General features: G+C 28.5%; 3 protein-coding genes across 3 annotated transcripts; 2 read left to right on the top strand and 1 right to left on the bottom strand.

Moving 5' to 3' along the window:
* The first annotated feature begins 7881 nt into the window (after nt 1-7881).
* On the top strand, nt 7882-15450 carry LOC130667684 (prohormone-2-like). The gene is made up of 9 exons (XM_057469452.1): nt 7882-8089; nt 8517-8634; nt 8718-8810; nt 8892-9024; nt 9130-9387; nt 11450-11545; nt 11696-11781; nt 11862-12106; nt 13251-15450. Exons 2-9 carry the CDS (start codon nt 8517-8519, stop codon nt 13359-13361), a joined length of 1140 nt encoding a protein of 379 aa, XP_057325435.1. The 5' UTR covers nt 7882-8089; the 3' UTR covers nt 13362-15450.
* A 1145-nt stretch (nt 15451-16595) lies between these two features.
* LOC130667683 (peptidyl-prolyl cis-trans isomerase sig-7) lies at nt 16596-19520 on the bottom strand. The gene is made up of 3 exons (XM_057469451.1): nt 19324-19520; nt 17473-18208; nt 16596-17365 (listed from the first exon to the last, which is right to left on the bottom strand). The coding sequence occupies exons 1-3, from the start codon at nt 19391-19393 to the stop codon at nt 16804-16806; spliced, it is 1368 nt and encodes a 455-aa protein (XP_057325434.1). The 5' UTR covers nt 19394-19520; the 3' UTR covers nt 16596-16803.
* Nucleotides 19521-19639: 119 nt separating this feature from the next.
* LOC130667686 (uncharacterized) lies at nt 19640-22117 on the top strand. Its single transcript, XM_057469454.1, has 6 exons — nt 19640-19953; nt 20021-20162; nt 20237-20650; nt 20715-21315; nt 21378-21510; nt 21796-22117. The coding sequence occupies exons 1-4, from the start codon at nt 19823-19825 to the stop codon at nt 20796-20798; spliced, it is 771 nt and encodes a 256-aa protein (XP_057325437.1). The 5' UTR covers nt 19640-19822; the 3' UTR covers nt 20799-21315; nt 21378-21510; nt 21796-22117.
* The last annotated feature ends 461 nt before the right edge of the window (nt 22118-22578 follow it).

The following is a 22578-nucleotide window of genomic DNA, read 5'->3' on the forward strand; positions in this document are numbered from 1 at the left end:
TTCCCAAAAAAAAAAAAAAACAAAGTAATTAGAGTAAGTCAAATGTTATTTGTCATGATTAAAAAAACAGTGACCATAAAGGATTAATTATATATTTTTTTAAATTACTATATAATTTACAGTCTTATCAGCGCATTTGTAAATAAATTTAAAAGAATTAATCTAAAAATAAAAATCAAAAATCTCGTTTATTAATTATTGCTTATTGCTAATCCGGTAAATTTTTTTTAAAATTAATAATTAAGTAATTATTAAATCAAGAATAAATGGATTGTGTACATATCGCCGGGAAATATCAGTAAATTTCCTTATTAACAAAATTTTCTTAATTTAGAATGACGTCCGGCCAAATTCTTTTGTACAAACTTTTGTTAATTTGAAAAAAAAAAAAAACATTTTTATTTCAAGAAAAAAAATAACAAGTAATGCCATTGCCACCATATATATATGCAATCAGAATCAAACGTTTTAAAAAAAATTACAAATTTGAATATTGTATTTCTACATATTTTTATTTATAAGAAATGTAAATTGATGCGCCTTAATAGCTGCGTAAAACAGACGTTTTAACCGGAATATCAAATGAAAAGTTTTAACGAATTAAAAATACGAGATTGGAAGTACGATAGTTTATTCCAATGATTTTAATATATAATTATTATCACTGACCTCAAGTCAATTGCATGTGATTTTTATGATAAACTTTAAAATAACTGATCAGAGTTAGTAATAATCATAGTATACTTTAATTATAATTACTATAAATATAACAATAACAAATAATGAATAATAAATAATATTTTTAATAAATACGCACTCCAATCTCGTTGATAAATTTAAAAATTTTTATTTCATTTCTTAGTGTACAGAAAAAAATGATTTCTTGCCGCAAGATTTTTTTTCCCTTAAAAAATTTTTTTTCCGCCCCAAGAAATTTATTGGGACAAATAAAAATTTTCTCAGAGCAAGTGAAAATTTTTTGCGTCAAAAAATCATTTTTTTTCTGGGTAATAATTGAAGTAAATTATTTGGAAACTATCACATAATTAAATACCCACTTATTTCACAAACTATTAAAAAATTTCAACCAATTGTCCTTTTTTTTCTCTAAGATAAAAGTTAGGACGGACGTCTGAGTAAAAATATTGACGAGTTTTTCCGACAACAAATGATTGTAATAAAAAGAAGATAACATTAATAATAATATTTACAAACATATTAATAATAAATATGAGCCATAAAAAAATAATTCATAATAATTAAAAGTAGTGCAAAGATATTTTACAGTGAATAATTAAAATCATTAAAAAAAAAAAACTATTTAATATCTAGAAACATGACAAACTCATTGAATTAAATAAATATATATATATATAGTACATAATTAAGTGAAATATAAAAATATGTAATGATTAAAACCAATTTTACATATGATATATGCATATATATGGATATAGATATTTATATATAAATATACATATGCATATGTATGTATGAATTATCAAATGTTGTAATGATAAGAGATGACGATAAATAATTTTATATTTACATGTAGACGATTATATAAAAAAAATTAATTTAATTATTATAATGAATAATGAGTGTAATATACTGGTGTAAAATGAAGAAGAAAAAAAAGAAGCAAACCCCCACCCCTTCTACATACAATTTATATAATATATAAATATAAAATATATATTACTAGATGAATTAGTTAAAATAAAGGCTACCTTATTTAATAATCAGAAGTTAAGGTTTAGAGCGTAAAAAATAAATTTTAAATGAATAAAATTAGATTGAGTGTGTCGGACGCGATAAACGTGAGTCGTACGCAGATATAAAGAAAAGAATGATAAATAAATAAATAAATAAAAAGTATGAAGCTATGTGATCTACTACTAATTAGTAGCTTTTAGCTGTAAAGACTTATACTTTATTTTGTAAATTTTGTTTATACAATGTTTGATCGTTCACGCATAATACTATTGTATGTGAAAATAAAAAAATAAGTTAATAAATCATTAACACGTCAAGTTTAAAATTTTTTTCAATGTTCTATTTGTTATTTATTATTAGTATCCTTTTTAATACACTGGAAAAAATTTGAAAGTGGAGTGAAAGCAGAAGGCTGGGCCACACCTAACGAAATCTCGAATTTAACAATTCTAATTATTTATTAAATAATTATCATAACAGCAATTTTCTTAGCTTCCGACTAAAAGCAGAAGCCGAACTTCCTCGAAAGATTTTCATCATCCGAGTCCCATAAATATTCACAAAGTAATTAGAATTCTTAAATTTGAGATTTTGTTAGGTACGACCGAGTTTAAATCCCGAGTAAATTTGGAGTAGATGACTGTTTTTTTATTTAATCTTCTCGGAGTTAAATTAACTCTGAAGGGAAGTTTAGTTCAATGTTAAAACTCCAAATCAGAGTGAAATAAAATCCAAATCACTCCGATGGAAAAATAAACTCCTAATTGACTCCGTATTTGGAATGATCGTATTAAAAATTACGGAACTCCCAGTGGGAGTGAATTCGAATTTAAATAAAATCTGAAATCACTCCGAATTTACTCTCAATTTTTTACAGTGTATTCAAAACTAATTCATAACTTTAATTGCATAATTATAAATTAAAATTTAAGCTATTCTAGAGATAAATATATGTATATTTATCTTTTGTCATAGTATTTTATTTTAATAATTATTTATATAAAAATGGCCTGACAAAAAAGGCTACCAACATTTTTTTTTAAGTTTTAAATCGTATTTATAATTTATTAATGAATTTTAAATAGTTTGAGCTTCAGAGACCTCATATTTTTAATTTTTTTAAATAAAAACGTAAAGTAAAATTATAAGTATGCTCATAATAAAAGTTAAATCTCCTTGAAAATTTCCAATTTGTCTGCCCCATTTCTATAATTGTATAAGAATAACTTATATCTTTAATAGTAAATATTAATTCTGATATAGTAATTAAAAAATGATAACTATAACTTCAAAAGGACATTATTAAAAAGTGCCCGAAGGTCAGTGCCATCTAGTCTGACCACAGTGAACCTTATCTACTTGCCGAGAAAACAACCCTCTACTCGAGTTATCTCCATTGACTGATCAGACGAGTTTTGCTCTCCTAACTTTAGCTTCCAGCATTTAGAGGGCGATAACTGTCACAAAAAAAGCTCATCCTCATGCATGATTTACTTTAAATACTGAAAAATCTAATTATAAGCAAACGTATATACGAATCAGATTTTAGATATAGATATTATTTACCAAAACGTAAATGGAGGGTAGAAAATTGCTTGGAACTATAAAACGAAAAAGCTTTAGCTCGAAGAAATTATAAAAGAACACAATAGAAAATAATTTAAAAAATGAACGAGGTAGATAATACGCATCCCGATCATTACTACACTGTAAAAAGAGCGGTGTTAAAAATGGACTCATTTTAACTCCGCCCGGTGTTAAAGTAAAATTACAACGGTGTAGAATGAGTAATTCACCGGTGTTAAATCAGGGTAACCGGTGTAAAAGCGGAGTAAAATCGGTGTAAAAGCAGGGTAACCGGTGTAAAAATGGAGTAATATCGTTGTAAAAGCGGGGTAACAGGTGTAAAAGCGGAGTAATACCGGTGTAAAAGCTGGGTAAACTGCGTCCGCTTGGAGTATTAGCTTTAAAGATTATAAAACACAAAAAATGTCAGTTCTCTATGAAAATTAATAAAGAATATTATTTATTAACAAGTATAGTGATCGAGTAAGTAAAAATATTCACAAAGTCAAATATTTTAACATCGGTAAAGAATATCTACACCGGCGGCGACGTTATTTTAACACCGGTCTAGAATATTTACACCGGCAGCGGTGTTATTTTAGCACCGGTACAGAATGTTTACACCGGTGGCGGCGTTATTTTTACACCGCTTTCGGGGGTAACTTTAACACCGATAATTTTAACACCTACACCACTTGGACATACCCCGGTGATTTTTTATAGTGTATGATCATCCCGATCATTCGGGTTTGGTCGACTTTGGAGCAAATTGTGGGGTCTTGCCAAGTGCGATTATATTTCCATGCGATAGTCCCCACCCTGAAACACGTAAGAAACCACTTCTTTTAACCTTTTTTAGAAAATCTCATAGAATCCAATAGATTCTCATAAATTCCCTTAGAGATTTTATGAGAATGAATGAATTCTATGAGAAGTGATATAGTTAAGTATAGGTCGTTATACATACAGCTATAAGAATCTATCGAATTTTTTAAGCAGGAATGTGACCACGGCACTACGACTTGTGTAGTTTCAGACGGCAACGAGACGGGGAAAAATGGGAACCGCAAAGCTGAGGACGAAGAAGACAGTTCACATTTTCTCAATTTATGTATATATATATATATATATATATATAAACTATTGTAGAAATTTTGTAAAAAACCAAAGGTTGTGCAAATAAAACTCAATTTATTTATATATATATATATATATATATATATATATATATATGTACTTTATTGTAATTCATTAAAAAATACGAGAGCTAGCTTTCTAGAAAATTGTGTCATAAAAACCTATACATTAAATAAACTTTTATGAAAAATAAAAAAAATTAATAATAACAATAATAAGTCAACAATCACGAGTAAAAAGAACCTCGATTTTGTAAATAATAAAATTGTACAACAAAAAAAACGAAAAAATGTTATTTTTATTCGTGAAATAAAATTTGTTCATTTTTCATTTTCATATGAATATCCAACATTATATATATTATATATATTCATAAGGTTAAAGCGTGTGTCATTTTATAAAATAAAAATGAACAAAAAACTTTTAGCATTTACATAGAGCATATCAGCATATCTCATTTGAAAATACATCCGGTTTTAGCTCTCCACTCTTGTTTGCTTTTTTATTATAATATTTTTTTATGAAAATAAATAAATAATATTTTTCTGTTGACCTAGATTTAAATTTTATTTATTTTCAACATTCATCAAATATGAAAAGTTTACTGGTCCATGGTTGTAAACAAAAAGCTATTAATCATGATAAAATGAAAATAAGACGCAAAATAATTGGCAGAGGATTTTACAGTATTTTATGAATGAATCCCAGCCCTCATATCAACAGGCGGCCTTTACTACGCAGCCTGAGAGCTAGTGGACTGTTTCATCGATCTGCTGGTGATGCTGACGTTCAAAGGCCATCTGACATGGCTGTTGAAACTTAACATCTATAGTATGAATGTACACTGTGCGCAAGTACTTGGAAAATTTTCTACTTCATTATATTTTACATTTTGTACTTTATGCTCCAGAAGATAAAAAATAATAATACAAAGAAATATTCAACTATAAACAACTCTCATGAGAACAACAAAAGCTCACGAGTTTCCAAAACCATATATTTTCCTATTATTTTGCGACCAGTATATTTTCAATTAGTTTTTTAAAAAATTTATTTATTTATCCGCTCAAGAAAAAAGTTATTAGCCCAAGTATTCAATTATAGCTTATAAAAAAAGAAGAGAGAAATAAGCAGTAAAGATATTTATTAATTTTTTTTTTTTTTATATAAACTGAATAAAATTAATGCAGGTAGAAGTATAGGTAAAAGTAAAAAAATATATTATATATAGTTTTATTAAACCTATAAAAGTAATACGGAAGTCTAAGAGAAGAGGGAATGTCATAAAACAGAGTAGTGGAATTCAATATAAAAAAAAAATGACCACGTCAAGTTCGTGTCAAACAACAGTAATATGAGATACGTAAACTACGATCCCTTTAGAGTAAGAGGGTAAATAAAATGTCGTATAGTTGTCGACAAAAATTACTAAAGGATCATGTCACTGTAGGAAAGACATTTTCAAGCTCCTTCAAGTAAACTCTCATATCGTCTTACAGATGATACTCCTACGTCTTTTTTATTTCCTCTTGCCTTTAAGACGGTAGTAAATATATAGCCAAGGTACTCTTTTCATCGCTACCTTCACCTATCGCACCCTTCGAACAATACAATGAAGCATCAGGGAGAAAGAGAGTCCTTTGACGAGCAAAGATGATTTGAAGTAATACAAAACATGTGGCAACGTTGATTCGCTACCCAACAATTCAACGGGTGACGTCAATGGTTACCTCTTACTTCACCCCTCGTATCCAACGACCTCTTCCATTCTCCGTCTACCCTCTGGCCTCCACTCTCAACTCTCCTCAACAACCCCCTGAGCCCACGCAACTTTACTCTTTCTCTCTTATTCAGGCTCATCGTCTCTCCCTTTATCTCTCTCTTCTCTTCTGCTCTTCCTCGCACCTGCGTATTCTGTAGTGCTTGCGCCCACGCAAAGACCGGGACTACTGGGCTATGCTACTCTGATGCTAGGGAAATCAGGAGATACAAAATTTCCACAAGCTTTTTTTCACCCCATTTTTTCCCTCTTAGTTTTTCATCTTTTGTTGCAGACCATCACATGATCTATATAATACCCACTAAAGTCTTTTCGTTTATTCTGATAATGTTTTGATAATTTCAATTTTTTTTTTTTAATTTTATTTATGACTTTTTATTTTGCATGATTTTTGTTCATGCAAATTAATACTCATTAAATTTAACTAATGGTAGTTATCGTTTATTAACACGCAAATTAAATAATGGAGAATATTGAATTATTTTTATCCATTAAAGTTAAATGATAAAATAATTTTTTTTTCAAGAATATTCTCAAGAGAAAGTAATTTAGGGAGAAGTTAATCAAGAAGGATCAATGAAAAAGAAAACAATAAAAAATGGTGTACATGTATAATGAAAAAACAAGTATGTGCTGTCGTGGTGTACAGGAAAAGAATAGGAGCTTTTCTCTCTTGATATGTGTACTTGTGTACTCATGTACACCGAATTCGGCTCATGAGAACAGAGTGGCGACAACGTGGGCGTTAAAGTTGTGTGTCGAGTCACGTGGGCGTTTAGTTCACTGTAGAGGTGATATTACTGTTAGGCGGTATAAGAAACATAAAAAGGGAGTAAAAGATAAAGAGAGCTAGTCTTTACAAAACAAGACAAGTAGAACTCGGTATACTGAGTAAAGCGATTGAGGGGAACTCAGGTCGGGTCAAATCTTTGTTTTTACTCCTGAATCAATTTATCTCCCTCCTTTTCTGTTTATCCCCCCTTCTCACTGGTTTCATATTCAAATTTTAAATCACATAAATTCATAGTTTTCATATTAAACAAGATTTATTCAATTTGACTTGAATTACGTCAGCAATTTTATTTGTTATGCTATAATTTTTTAATAAAATGTTAGTTCAGTTTTAATTGATCGCAATATTTCTTCTTTTATATACTTTTATTAATGCCTCTAGTTATGGGCATAATTACCAGCTTAAGTAGCCATAAAATGAGTGAAAAATAATTTTACACTGCAGTTTTTAATCAAGATCTTTATACATTGCCTTTTATATGCACTCTTAATTGCTGACTTTTGCTTTAATGAACTTTCAAAATCAAGCCTTTGCATTTTTTTTTTTTCACTCAAAGCTTTTAAGTGCGATTACTTATATTTATAATACATTAATCATAAAAATGTTTTATATCTCGTATCCATTTTTTTTGACATACGAATGTACCAAGATGATAAGTGTTGAAAGAATACAATAGAATTGTACCAAGTCAAGGATATATATTGGTATTTTTTCTCGCTATTCTTAACATTCTTTTCATATAGAAAAAAAAATATCAACAAAAAGAAAATTAAAAAAAAAGTAAAAAATTGAGATAAAATAGAAAAAAAGGGGGATGACGATGAATGCTGGTGACTGGAGGGGATATCAGAGTAGGGATGGTTGATCGACCGTACCCACCTACACGGCTTCCGCCTCTCATTTGCCCTGAGCACCCCATTGCTACCCGGGACTTGTATCACGAGAGGTGTTGGCTCACTTCTGGATTGTCCACCGTAGAATACGGAGATACTCCACCAACTACTCAGTGATCTCGACAAAATTTAATTTTAACCAAACAAGTATCACAACAAAACTAATATTTTATTTAGTTTTTACTCTTCAGAAAACTCGACGAGGTATTTATTATATTTATTTTCATATTTATTAATCATTTTATTATTTTTTAAATATTTATTTATTTTTTTCATAAAAGTTTCATTGATTTTTTTTTTAGCCGAGTAGTCATTCGTAAATAATTTTTTCATGCAATTGCCTATGGGCTTATTCGAGGCAACAAGTGTCTGAATTCAAGCTTTGCATTTAAACTCGTACGATTTTTTTTTTCGAGTCGGTTCATTGATCTCAATATTTCTCTGAATAATATAAAATATATGCGAATGTTAAATACACTAGATTAAAACGGATTATAATTATGAATACAAAAACAAAGAGAATTCTTTAACATATTGTTTGTCCATCGTTATTCATTATTCATGATATATATTAATATGACTTTATATTTTTTTTATAAATACGTTTAAAACTTAATGAATTATTTTGTAGATGACCTTCTCTTGGACGCGGCTTTTCTGCGTGGGAATCGTTGTCGTAGCAGTTGAATCATTAGCTACTGGATTATTGGAAGATGTTACCAAAGCTGATCAAATTATGCGACCTAAAGGTAATTATTTCAGAACAGCTTATAATAATCCTCAGTGATGATTAATTAATTTAAATTAAATGTCTTTGTATAACGAATTACAGCAAAGCGAACGCAAGAAATTTTGATGTTCGGAAACCAACAAAACCGACGAATCGACAATGTAGCAGCAGCATCGTCAGCAAATGTCGAAAAAAGTTAGTTGACTAATTGATTAATTAATTAAATAATTAGCTGAGAGTATAAAATGAAATTGAATTTTTTTTATTTACTTTTAGGGACACTTGGAGCTTCAGGATTTGAAGATGTAAAGGCAGCTTTATCGGATGAAGAGGGATTCAGTGACTACAAACAACCCCTGAACCCACTGTTTGAACGTGACAATCTTTCACCCTACGAAAAAAATTATCTGTAAATATTATGATTGAATATTATTGTTTGTAATGTTAACTTGATTTGTTAGACTTAATATTGAATAAATCGTTTTTCTATTTGTTGTTTGCTGAATTAATAAAGATACGGCAAGGTAATGATGAACGAGGTCAACGATGATTTACCAAGAAACTGGGAAATTCCACCGTACCCACGGTACTTTAACTACGGCGAAGACCGTCGTAAAAGATCCGAGAAAACCGGAAGTAACAATAACTCCAGTCCTTCATCTACAGTCCGCCCAACGCAATCAACTCCACCTTCATCAGCAACAACAGCTTCTCCTCCACCCGCAACCACCCGGAGTACTCAGCGTACCAGTTTAGTTCAAGCGAAACGAAGGTAAGTTATTTTTCTTGTTATTCCATTTGGCATTATTGCCAAGTACTTATTTTTATGTACTACATTATACAGTAAAAAAAATGAAAATTTATTGCGGCAATGATAATGATAATAATAATAAAGCCTCAAAAGCCAAGGGAAATTAATTTGAAAAGCTATTAAATAAGAATCAAAGTAAAAGCCATTAAGAGTTTTTTTTCCTTTTTATTCTCAACGACATCTCATTTATGGTTAATGAACATTACTGTCATGCTTAGTAAGTGTCAAGTAAAAATAGTCTTTGCAGAAGCCCACCTGTAGATTGACATTCAACTGCACGGTCGTTTGAATTTGTAGAGAGGTCGATTGATCTGTTCTTACTGCCACCGCCCTTTCGCTTTGACCGTATCATCTGTCAACTGTGTCAACTACTACAACCTTCTCTCTCTAACTCTAACTCTATCTTTGTTTTCCTTCATCATTCTCTTTGAAGTCAGTCCATTGAATTTCCCACATGTTTTTTATTCAATACACCAGCTAATATCCTGACAAAACAATATTGTGAATCAACATGACATTTACTAAAGTTACGATGACGATTCGACAGACTTATTCACCCCCATAACAATAATTTATCAAATCATCGTTTTTTATTTCATCAATGCAAACATTTTTATTTATTACTATATTCTAAAAATATCAGCTCGTATAATTTTATATAATGACAACTCGATAGTTTTGATGTTTAACATCCCATCAGGGAGGTCGTCATGAGACAACGAGACACGTAGAGTAAGTCAACAGGAGGTCAGGCTTAATAATTCAACAGACATATAAATAGAAATAACTGCGAATAATACTCGTGGGGTTGTGGGTAAACTTATCAATCATTTTTACTTCCTTGTTCAATTGAATCTCATATTTCATCAGTTTCACGCTATATATTCTACTACACAAAGTCAATTTCTTGGCGCGCCGCAGTGCTCGTCATTCATGAAAATTGAATATCCAATTACTTTGTCGAATATTATTGATGACAAACTCGTCTAGAGTTTTGGAGTAGTTCATCATCAACCAGGTCCAGGATGGTAGTAAATTGAATGTAATGTAGTGGGCTTTGATACTTGAAACAGTAAAGTAAAATTTATTATATGAATGTTTACGTTATCTATCTCTATTTCGGTCTTTTTTCCGCTCTCTCACTCTTGTTCTCGATAACTTCGTCACAGAATGAAAGCTATGTAGCTGTAATGCATACAGATGTATACAGGTATATAGAATCCTGTTTGAGTCCGCATACTGCGGCTGAGCGTTCGATACTCATGACGCAAAGGAAATAGAACGAGAGAAAGGGAAAATAGGAGAGAGCTTTAAGCTTCGTTGCTATATAGAACTTGGATGGTCTGCTGCGAAAAGCTGAATGGAGCTTCCAGGGAAACTAGGTCACAGTTAGAGGAGAACTACTGATGACTCGGCAGTTTGCCAGATAACAACATTAACCAATTTTCCTCTTCTACAGCTTTTCTATACAAACTATAAACTAGATGATGCTAGATACTAGATAGTACTGCATTATTCTCTCCCTAAATGCATTAATATTATCTCGTTTGCTCTGTCTTTATATTTTCACCATTAAAATTTGCTTAATGCAACAAATCGTTATTGGAAAATCTTTCTCTTGGGAATATCCATATATATTAAGTCGCCAGAGAGAATGAAAGTTTATTTCCTATTTCTTTGCAAATTAATTTAGCTCTTGTAGATAAAAATTTATAAGATTTTCTTGTTTTTATTTTAGAAAAATATCAAAAGATTAATATGTGATTATAACTTTCATTTAAGACTCAGCTTAGTCTTGACATTTTTATTTTAATATAAATATATATTAAAACTTATTTAATAAAATATACATTAAAAGTCTGTTTGACGTTTTATTAAATAATATATATATGTACAAGAAACTTTTAAGTTTAAATATAAATGACATAAAGTTTTTATAGTCGTACATTTTTTTAAAATAAAAAATAAATAAGAAAGTTGTTACTTATTTCTAATATGTTCTTTTTTTTTTTTTTATTCACAGCCCTCCTGTTTATTCAGAATTAAGGTATAAACGAGCTCTAGACCGTGAAGATCTTTTAGCTTTGCTGTCCCTTTGGGAAAACAGCTCCCGTAACAGGTAAAATAATATTTGTTTAATTTTTCTTATCACAATTTATCATGAGATAAAATAAAATTACCATTTTTTTAACATTTTTTTTGTTATATCTTTTACTAAAAGGTCTGGGAACATAAAATAATATTATTTTTCTTCTTTTATTTGCATTAGGAACTGGAGGAACTACGGCAATGATGAATACGAAAACATAGAAGATGATGGCAGCGTTGCGGGGCTGGATGATGAAGATCCACGATGTAATTACTTATATAATTAAATTTAGATTTCATTATCTTAGTGCGGATGTTAATTAGTTTTTAAATTAATGTTTTTTTAGCTGGTACATGGTTAGAAGAACCTGTTTACTCTCCGCACCACTTTAATCTTAACTCAGATGCTGTAGCTTCGGAAATTGGAATACCAAGAACTCACCCAGTTAATCCTTATGAGCAATACAACACTCAGTATGTACCTCCCTATGAGAATACGCAGTACGGAGCAGCTCAATATGGTTCATTGTATCCTCAACACAGTTATTACCCATCTGAGAAAAGGTTTATGGTCGCACGGAAACGTTCTGTGGTATAATAAATACATTAATTATTTTTTATTTATTTAGGGAGGTGTGGGGGGGGGGATTTTTTAAATGTTTAAAAAACATTTTAAAAAACGAAGGTTTTTTGGAAAATTGTAGAGGTACCTCATTTGCCCCCCCCCCCCATATAAATAAATTAAGCATGGATTAATACAGAAATTTCTATTAAGAATGTGGTGAAGATAAGAATTTTTGTACTAGCTCGAGTCAAAATTTAAATCGTAGATTGAATGTACAAGACGTTGAAAACGTAAATTCAACCTTTGAAGACATAAATAGTCGTAAAACGTATTTTAGACGTAATTGACGTATGAAAACGTAAATAAGACTTGCGTAATCGTAGATACAACCTTTCAAAACGTAAAATAAAAAAATTAAACTATGTCAAAAACATTTAATTGCCAAAGTACATGTCTAGCAGCTAGAAGACAAGAAATAAAATTTCTTGGCAGCTGTAGAAAAATATTTTGGGCCTTGCAGGAGATAACTCTACTGATGCCCAGTTTCTCGAGCTTTTTTGGGTCTTACAGTCTACCTAAAAGCTTGTAGACAAAAATATTTCCGATATAGTTTAATTGTTTTATTGCCAGTCTTGAAAGGTTGTATCTACAATTTACGATTACGCAAGTCTTATTTACGTTTTCGTACGTCAACTACGTCTAAAATACGTTTTACGACTATTTACGTCTTCAAGGTCTTGTACGTTCAATCTACGATTTAAATTTCGACTCGGGCGGGAAATATTTTTTAAGATAAAAAATATTTTTCAACAAAAATTTTGCTATAAAAATATAAACAGATTTAAAAAATTCTAATCTGCGCTTATATTTTTCCTGGGTATTATATTTATGAGTTAATCAATATTAATATAGGGTAAATGTACTATTGGTCACTTTAGGGCCAGTTTTGGACACTTGAAAAATTTTAATAAAATAATTTGTAAATGACGCAATGACACAATGAAATTAATTTTTCAAACGCGTACAGATACTTTGATCACGCTGTTGCAATGTAAATGTTATTTCATACATCTTCATTAATTAAATGTCCAAAAATGTAGCAATGGCCACAAATAGTACTTCTACCCTAATCAGGAATAGCAAAAATCAATAAAAATAATAAATCTTTCAGGGGAACGACTTCTATACCGGTCACAACGGCGATGACTTCGTAAGGTTTTCCCCGATGATGAACTCACTATCTCAAAGATATCTCAATTATCCTCAACGCATGCTTTATTAATTCAATTAATCGTCACTCTACGATTCTGTTGGAAACAAGAAACAAGAAATAATGGTCATGAGTTATGATTCATTTGCATAAGTCCAGGTATCTTCAGATTAACGTTAACAAGTTATACAGAAACAAATAATATATTTTATTTTTAATTTCATTTATCGTTACCAATGTAAAAAAAAATGATAACGCGGCTCTGGAGATTTCTGACTTAAAATAAGATTGAAAACATTACGTTTACAAAAAATATTTATATGGTGTGTCTTAAATTTATAACGTGATTTTTGGAAGAAAGACTAAGGATCAAGAAATGAATAAATACATTCATGTTACTAATTAATTATTAAAAAATATACAAATTATTATATATGAAGTAAATGATATGACTGATTTACAAAATTTAAGTATACGTTTATTAAATAATTTATTATTTATTATTATAAAAGTTAATTATTAAACTTTGTTTTAATTTATTAGTTGGATTAAAATTTCACACGACACAGTACGAGTTTTAACTTCATTTTATCTATTGACAGCATGAATTTATTATAACAATATTATTTTACAACAACAGTAATGTCATATAGAGTTAATTAGATATTCGAAAATTGTAAACTAGTTCATGATTAATATGGAAAATTTATAATCAAATGAAACCTATAAGCAAAACGACATACAAGCTCTAACTACGTTAATAATAGAATTATCTAGATCAAAGGATGCCTATGGGTTGGCTAAAATCTATTAATTAAGGCCATTTAACTTTGAGTATACACAGTAATTAACTTACTTCCATTCAAGGTTTGCTCTATATACTTTTTGAATTTGAATCATTTATTAACTCGACTATTATTTTCAACACCATACAATTTTAGTGTAAAACGCACAATAATTTGATACTCGAAAAGAATATAAAATTTTTATGGCACTGTTTTAAATTTTGAATATTTAATATTATTAATTATATTAGCGCCAAGACAATTACCAAAAATTACTGGTTTGATATAATATATAACTTAATATATATAAATTATAAATACAAAAAATATATCTATAGAATTTAGGAAGGGCTTAATTTTAAAAATAAATTCGACGTACGTGTCGTGTGATTAAATCATATTATATTTATTTTAATCGTTAATTATTATTACAAACATTTAACATACTACATATACCTCTGTGAAATTATATAAGAATACAATGCAACTGAATTTGTCAATGAAATTTATATAAAATTAAAATATAAATTAAGTATAAAAGTAGTTAACTTTTTTATTAATTTTAGCCGCTGAAAAAATATATGCATTTAATTAAAATTATCTTGCATTGTATTCATTCAAATAATAAAGCTCGTTGTTTAATTTATTATATGTGGTAATATAATAATAAAACAAACAAAAAAATACGCAGCTAAAGAGATAGAATCGTCTTAAATTAAAGTTATTATTTGTCCGTGTACGCCAAATGTAATTGAAAAAAAAACTGTTTCTTAATATCTTAAAGATTATAAAATCTATATATATATTTATATATATATAATAATTGTGCTATAAATTAAATGTAAAATCTCATATCTTTTTTAATGAAATTATTTCCTTTATATTTAAACATTTAAAATTAATACACACATGAAATTCATTATTTCTCACGATAATGATTAAAAAAAAAAAAGTATTCGATCAAATGCTAAACGACAATTAATTTCTTCGATACTTAACTTAAATTTGTTTATAAATAATATATAAAAATAAAGGAAAATAAACTAAACAAAGTAGAATTAAAAACTCAGATGAAGAATATTGGATGCTAAGCCAAGGATGACTGATAAATAATAAAAAATATGATACCGAGATGAAATATCGGTAAATTTAATAGTATTTTTTTAATAGCCCTTTATCTACTAAATGATAAATACAAAAAAAAGTAACAAACAAACTAAAGCTATATAGAGTGTAACTTTATTTATCTAATGAATATTTCGTCGAGTTATATTTTTTTAAGTGAAGGAAGATGAAGTGAAGTCTTATAACTAAAATGCATATAGAAATTTATGTATATACATGTATATTTATCAATAATTTTATTATTATTATTATTTATTAACATCATCTGTAATAATCATCATAATAATAATAAATAAACGTCATCGGCGTAAATTGAGTTTCTAGTTGACGTACATTTAAAAATTGTGACTGACATATCAGCTTTGCTTTACGTACTTGATTAAGTTATTATTCAATTGCTTATGCTTTATTTTTTTATTAAAGTAATTATTCTTCTGAGTGGACGACGAGGGCAGATGTGTTGTGGCACTTGAAAAGTGTTGAGCGGTCCAACCGTGTAAATTTAAATGTTTCATAATCATTTAGTTATTAATCTTTTCACTAATCCTGTGGTTATTGTCAATAATATATTTGTTTTAGAGCTAAAGAAATATAAATTATTTACGTAAATTAAATTTATTTAAAAAATCACCTGTAATATTTGTTAGCTTTGTGATAAATGAACGAAATTTAGTGATTTTATTCTGATTATTTTTTAAAATTAACATTGATGGTTTGTCGAGTGATGTATAACGACTGTAAATTACTATTAATATTAAAACGAACAAAAAAACAATAAAATCTATTGCTTATGCACTTATTGCAAATCCTAACTTGAAATTAAATAATTTAAACCGACTTAAGTTTTTAATAATTTATAATCGCGACTGGTCACTTTTTAATTTTATAAAATTAGATATTAGAAACTTAGGGACAGTCTAAAGAAGAGTTTATCTAAAGTCCTTATTGGGGAGTTGAAGAAGTACTCGAGACGAAGCTGCAGCCTGATCTGGTACTAATGTACATGGAAAATAATGTCATTGATGTGGAAATAAAAAGTTTTCATTAGATCACTGCGTCCTTTAGTATAATATATATTGATATTTTATAATTTAAATACACAAACAAAAATCTATAGTTCAATACTAGTAAAAATCCGGAAGCAATATTTTTAAAAGGAGACAGTTTACATGTAACATTAAGACCAGTCGTGATACTAGACTATCACTTAATTTTTTTTATGTTTATAAAAATAATTTTTAAATTTCTTTATTTTTATTTAATAATTTTCAATTGTTTCATTCACTTCTAATTGAAATATGATACTGAGATTATCCGACGTCTAGTAAGTTTTAGATTTTTTTTAAAACCATAAATTTAAAAAAAAAAGTATTTGAAAAAATTGCACCTATAGTTTTTTTAATTTTCTACATGTGCATATTTTTAGTTTGTTTTTTTTTAATTAAATTGTTGAAAAAAAAATCCGAAAATTGTTAGTTGTCTAGTAATTTCAGGATCATATTGAAAGATAATAAATTTCAAAAAAAAATCAAGAGTTGACGTCAAAATATTTCTATCAGTTTCCAATTTTATAAAAAATTTATTAATCAAAGTTATTATAATGATTAATGTTTTTTTTTATGAGCATATTTATTTCGTCGATCTCTGCTGCGACTTCGTCTACGCTCTTTTCTTTCTTTGCTTCTACTCCGTTCTCTACGTTCGTTTCTTTCTCGACTCTTACTTCTGCGGCGTTCCTGTCTTTCTTTTCTGTCTCTGCTTCTACTTCTTCTGCGTTCTCTCTTTTCCCTACTTCTACTTCTTCTACGTTCACTTCTTTCTCCGCTTTGACTTCTTGCTCGTTTTTTATCCTTGACTGGGCTCCTGTCTCGTGCTTTCCTTTCTACCGGTTTAGAATTTCTATTTTCCTTTTTGTTATCCACACGATTATCATTTTTATTTTTACGATTTTCCGCTCGATCATCATTATTGTATAAAAATCCTCTTCCCTTTCCTTTCCAGCGCATTTTAGATACCGATTGAGAAAAGTCGACATGAATTCTTCTGTCATCAATCAGTACATTGTCCATTTTAAAATATGCATCTTCACAGCTCTTACGTTCTGCAAATTCAATGAATGCATATTGAAGTGAATCACCTGTATGATGATCTCTAATTACCTCACATCTATAACACAGAAAATCAAATAAATTACATTATTTAATTAAAAATATTTAATGAGATACATATTTACAACAAATCAAAATAAAAAATAATATTAAAAAATATCTTACCCAACTATTTTTCCAAATCTACTAAAAATAATTTCCAAATCATCATCATTAGTTACAGGATTTAATTTACAGACAAACAAAACATTTTCAGGTGGTGCAATTTCAGCATCAGGAATATCACCAACAATTTCAAGAATAGTCGCTGCTGCTTTAGCTTCCTTGTCTTTTCTCATTTCAGCGATTTCCTCTGCTGTCATTCCGGCTGTATCATCTATAGCTTCATCAGCACCAATGCGATCACTCTTACAAAATTCTTCCGTTGGTCCAGGACTACGATCAGGAATAACCAAACCTTTAGGATCATCATAAGGATCCTCCAGGATAACAGTATGAGAGATACGAATATCCTGAAGAGGACGGTGGCCTATATCATCACAAATGGCCTGATTGAATTTTAAAATCACATCAATCCCTTCAACAATTTCACCAAAAACGCAGTGTTCTCCGTCAAGGGACTGGAGGTTCCGGCCAAGAGTGATAAAAAATTGCGAGCCGAGCATATTATCACCACAATTTACCATCGATAACAAACCTACTCGGTCGTGTTTTATTTTCGGCATCTGTTCAGCTTCATAATAACGGGCTTTTTCACCTAGCACCATTCCATAGACACTTTCTCCACCTTTTCCAGTTCCTGTAGGGTCACCAGTTTGCGCGATAAATTCTCTCTCTATCGTGTGAAACAAACTCCAGTTGTAATATTTTATTTTGCATAATTTCAGAAAATTTCTGCATGCTGAAAAATATCAAACTATTTAGTATAATTTATTTACCAAAAAATTTAATTAAATTTATGATCCTGAAGTTAGCAGACATTTACAATTTTCGAATTTTTTTTTTCAACAAATCAATTACGAAAAAAAAAACTAAAAATATGCACATGTAGAAAATTTAAAAAACCAAAGGTGTAATTTTTTGAAATATTTTTTTTTTATAATTTGTCGTTTTGAAAAAAATCAAAATACTATAAGACGTCAGGTAACTTCAGTGTCATTTATATTTTGCCAATTATTCGATTAAAATAAAAGTTCCAATTATTGACACCAAAAAAAGTATGATAAATATAGAAATTTATTTGTACTTAATATTGAAATTAAATATGAGTGTGAATGTAACAGACACCAGACAAATTTTAAATTTCAAATAAATAGAGTAAATAATTAATAAAATAAAATTTTTAAAAAATGCGCATTTAAAAAATTTAAAAATTAGAAAGTGCATTTTTTACAAATATTATTTTTTAAATTATTTCCTCCATTTATTTATATTTTTAAATTTGTCTGACGTCTGCTACATTCACACTCATTATTAAATAGATTTTTTGAACCCATTCTTTGATTTTGCGCTTCTACTAATTATATCAGTCGCTTTTATTGTCAATAGATATAATATTCCATTAAAAATATAAAATTTCCTATGACCTCTAATGTGTAAATTATTATGAGTGTGAATGTAGCAGAGAATTTTCAATTTTTTAAAGTGTAAAATAAATGAATAAAATCTAATTAAAGTCAAAATTAAAAAATGCATATTTAGATAAACTCAAAATCCGTACATGAATTTTTTCAGATTTCATTATTTCATTTAATTAATTCATTTATTTCAAATTTATAAATTGTCTCTCGTCTGCTACATTCGCACTCATAAATTATTGGTAGGCCATAAAAACTCTAGAGTTCGCAATTACTCTTTTGTTTAATTATTACTTTTACAAATAATATTTGATTTATTTATAAAAAAAAAAAAACTTGTCGATGTCTGGTATTTTCAGTATCATCAATAATCGGTACTCTGTCAATAATTGGATCTTGTACTTAAAAATTTAAACAAAAACTTAATAAATATGCTCACTTTGCGGACGTTCATCAGTAAATAAATCAACTGTAAAATCGCCTATAGTTGTCTCAATAACTACAGACATTTTATTTATTAATAATCACTGATGATTATAATTATTTTAACACAAACGCAATTACATACAAACGTTGAAAATTGTAGGTTATATGTGAGTTTGTTGTGTTTTCAAAATTAAATTACCGAAGTGTCATTTAATCCACTTGGAGCGCTGAAGTAAATACTTTTCATCAGCTGATAAGGTATTGATCTATATATAAATATATAAAATGTTTATTGACAAAATACCTTTCTGGGAATCCTTCGTTTTTATGTATAATAATTTTATATACAACAACTTAAGCCCGTTAGTTCTGAATTGAAACATAAAACAAAAACGACAAGTGACAGCCCAAGTTTTATTAAAATGGCCAAGTGCATCGTCTAGAAAAGTAAAATTATTAAAAATATTATAGCTCGTAATTTAATTTATTTAAAACTCTTGAAAGTATAAAATATGGTGCCAATGGGAATTCCAATAATGGTGTTGGGTGCTGTTGTTGGAGTTGTAGCAGCATCTGCAATATTTTTCATAAGACGAAATCAGGAACACAATAATCATAGATATCAATATGACAACAATCGATAGTAATTAAATATCAATTTAATTATATCAATTATTATGTATTGAACTGATTTTATTTTTTTATTTTAGTGAAAAATCTGAACGAGCAAGAAATGTTAACCTTACTTGTCCATTTTGTGGACGGCCAACAGTAGCCAATGATTATCCATTAGCATGTGGTCACTTGTGTCATGTAATTTGTTTCAGAAGTCGACCTCCTAGTATTAGAAATGTACGTATAATAATTAAATCAATAAACATTGGTCATTATGTATTTGTAACTGATATAAATTTATATTTATCTAGAATTGTTCATTTTGTCACGATGATAATCAAGATGAAGTGGTATCAAGATCATCTTCTCGATTACATGAAGAAACTAGACAGCGAACTAATCGTACAGCTCGATCTAGTAAAACTGGAGACGTTTTGACACCTGGGATACAAACTTCAACATCAGGTTCAGTCTCAGGATCATCAACTTCACGATTACAGGAAACTACGCAACCAATTGGTAGTCCGACTACATCTAGTGAAACTAAAAATATTTCGGCTACTGAAGTTAAAACTCCATCACCTGGTTTTGAATCATCAACAAAAGATTCGAAATGTGCGTACTGTCGAATTCCAATAGAAAATCTTGCTGCTAATAAACAATTACCAAATTGTCGTCATTATGCACATGAAAAGTGCATGAAAAGTTTTTATGAATTATTAAAGGTATTATTAAATTTATTATTTTAATAACTATTATTTATTTTTACTCAGTATTCACTTTTTTTAGTGCCGGACTTGTAATCTTAATGGTGACTCATCAGACTCTGCAGACGAAACGGAATTACCGTCACATGTATCTCACGACCAATAATTAATAATTAATTGTCTGATTAGAATGTAGATAACTTTAAGATAAATTTATTTCAATTATTATGAGCGATAGAAAATAATGAATTTTTTAAGTTCTATTTATCTCACTATACAATAAGAACTTATTATTATAGATAACGATTTGTTACACGGATAAAATAACATATATTTTCATATATATTATATATTATCTAATAAATAAATTGCACGTTGTGATAAAACATTTTTAACTTTGCTTACAATTACCATCAAACATTTAACTGCTGCTCCAACATGAGTCAGTAAGATGAGTTTATTTTCAATGTCAATCTGCAATAGTTAATAATTTTATTTGCTACTGAAAGTATCGACTTATTAATAATTCAAAATATATTCTAACAATACTAATAATTTGAGGGATAAATAAATATTGCAATGGCACATCATCTGGGTGGTTTAGTAATTGAACTCGCTATTAATGTCGTATGTTTGAGTATAGACCACTTAATCAGCAGAAATAAAAAATCAAAGAACAAAAGGTATACAACTTATCAAATATATATTATATATTTTGATAGTAATAATCGATTAAATTTTTTAGTAAACCCTACGAACCAGGTCTTGAAAAAAATAAGTGCTCAGTATGTGGAAAAAATTTTAAGTCGAAATTAAAACATCGTAAACTAGGGTGCGGTCATACTTGTCATAAATCATGTTATCAATCTGGATTTAAAGTAAAGCAATTTATTACATATAAAAAATTTTAACAATAAATTATATATGATCCTGAAGTTAGCAGACAATTGACAATTTTCGGATTTTTGTTTCAACAAATCAATTACAAAAAAAAATAAAAATATGCACATGTAGAAAATTTTAAAAACTACAGGTGCAATTTTTTCAAATATTTTTTTTTATAATTTATCGTTTAAAAAAAATCCAAAAATTATTAGACGTCGGCTAATTTCAGTTTCGTAAATTATATGCAAATTATTAAATTAATTATTATTATTTTACAGGCATGTAATTTTTGTCAAGATGATCAAAAAGATCTTCATGTGATTTAACTTTTTTTCGAATTAATAATATTTTTTAATTAAGTATTTAAATTATTATTGATAATAAGAAGTTGAGCATTTTGTAGTGTTTAAATTTATTTTCTTTCGTCTTTCTTTCACCTTAGACTTAAGGAGTGACAATTCATTACGAAGATTTGAACCATCAAAAGAGGAATCCTAAAAAGCTAATTTAGTTTTTAAAAAAATTTTAATCCGTTTCAGAAGAAATTTTTTTTTATTGTATGAGTGAAACAAAGAAAGTTCCATTAATTTCTTTTATGAGAAAGAAAATTGTGACATTTCTCTTTAAAAATAACAATAATTCTTAAATAATCCTGAAGTTATTCGACAGTTAAAAATTTTCGATTTTTTTTCAACATAATTCCCTGATTAAAAAAGTGAATTGAAAAGGATTGAAAACGATGAGAAATGAATCCTTTCGAATACTTTCTATCCCCCAAGGAATTCATTTTGACATAAAATGAATACTTTTCAATCCCAAAATAATAAAAGAATTTCAGAACTTCCGAGGAATTGAAAAAAATTCAAATGAATTGATATTTTTAATCTTTCTGAATCCTTCTCAATACCTAAATAATCCGACATTTCGGATCAAGTGTGGGATTGAAAAAGATTGAAATGAATTGAAATTTTTGAATCTTTCTGAATCTTTCTCAATACCTAAATAATTTCACATTTCGGGTCATGAGTGGGATTGAAAAAGATTGAAATGAATTGAAATTT

This window comes from Microplitis mediator, chromosome 5 (genome assembly GCF_029852145.1).
Source record: "Microplitis mediator isolate UGA2020A chromosome 5, iyMicMedi2.1, whole genome shotgun sequence".
In the NCBI taxonomy this organism is placed as follows: Eukaryota; Metazoa; Arthropoda; class Insecta; order Hymenoptera; family Braconidae; genus Microplitis; species Microplitis mediator.

What these genes read in the sequence shown, in the direction of transcription:
- LOC130667684 (XM_057469452.1), top strand. Translation starts at nt 8,517, where the DNA reads ATGACCTTCTCTTGGACGCGGCTTTTCTGCGTGGGAATCGTTGTCGTA. An exon ending in GTCAGCAAATGTCGAAAAAA is followed by an intron (nt 8,811 to 8,891) that starts GTTAGTTGACTA and finishes ATTTACTTTTAG; the next exon opens with GGACACTTGGAGCTTCAGGA. An exon ending in TCGCACGGAAACGTTCTGTG is followed by an intron (nt 12,107 to 13,250) that starts GTATAATAAATA and finishes TAAATCTTTCAG; the next exon opens with GGGAACGACTTCTATACCGG.
- LOC130667683 (XM_057469451.1), bottom strand. Translation starts at nt 19,393, where the DNA reads ATGTCTGTAGTTATTGAGACAACTATAGGCGATTTTACAGTTGATTTA. An exon ending in TACTGATGAACGTCCGCAAA is followed by an intron (nt 18,209 to 19,323) that starts GTGAGCATATTT and finishes GATATTTTTCAG; the next exon opens with CATGCAGAAATTTTCTGAAA. An exon ending in AGATTTGGAAAAATAGTTGG is followed by an intron (nt 17,366 to 17,472) that starts GTAAGATATTTT and finishes TCTGTGTTATAG; the next exon opens with ATGTGAGGTAATTAGAGATC.
- LOC130667686 (XM_057469454.1), top strand. Translation starts at nt 19,823, where the DNA reads ATGGTGCCAATGGGAATTCCAATAATGGTGTTGGGTGCTGTTGTTGGA. An exon ending in GACCTCCTAGTATTAGAAAT is followed by an intron (nt 20,163 to 20,236) that starts GTACGTATAATA and finishes ATATTTATCTAG; the next exon opens with AATTGTTCATTTTGTCACGA. An exon ending in GTTTTTATGAATTATTAAAG is followed by an intron (nt 20,651 to 20,714) that starts GTATTATTAAAT and finishes CACTTTTTTTAG; the next exon opens with TGCCGGACTTGTAATCTTAA.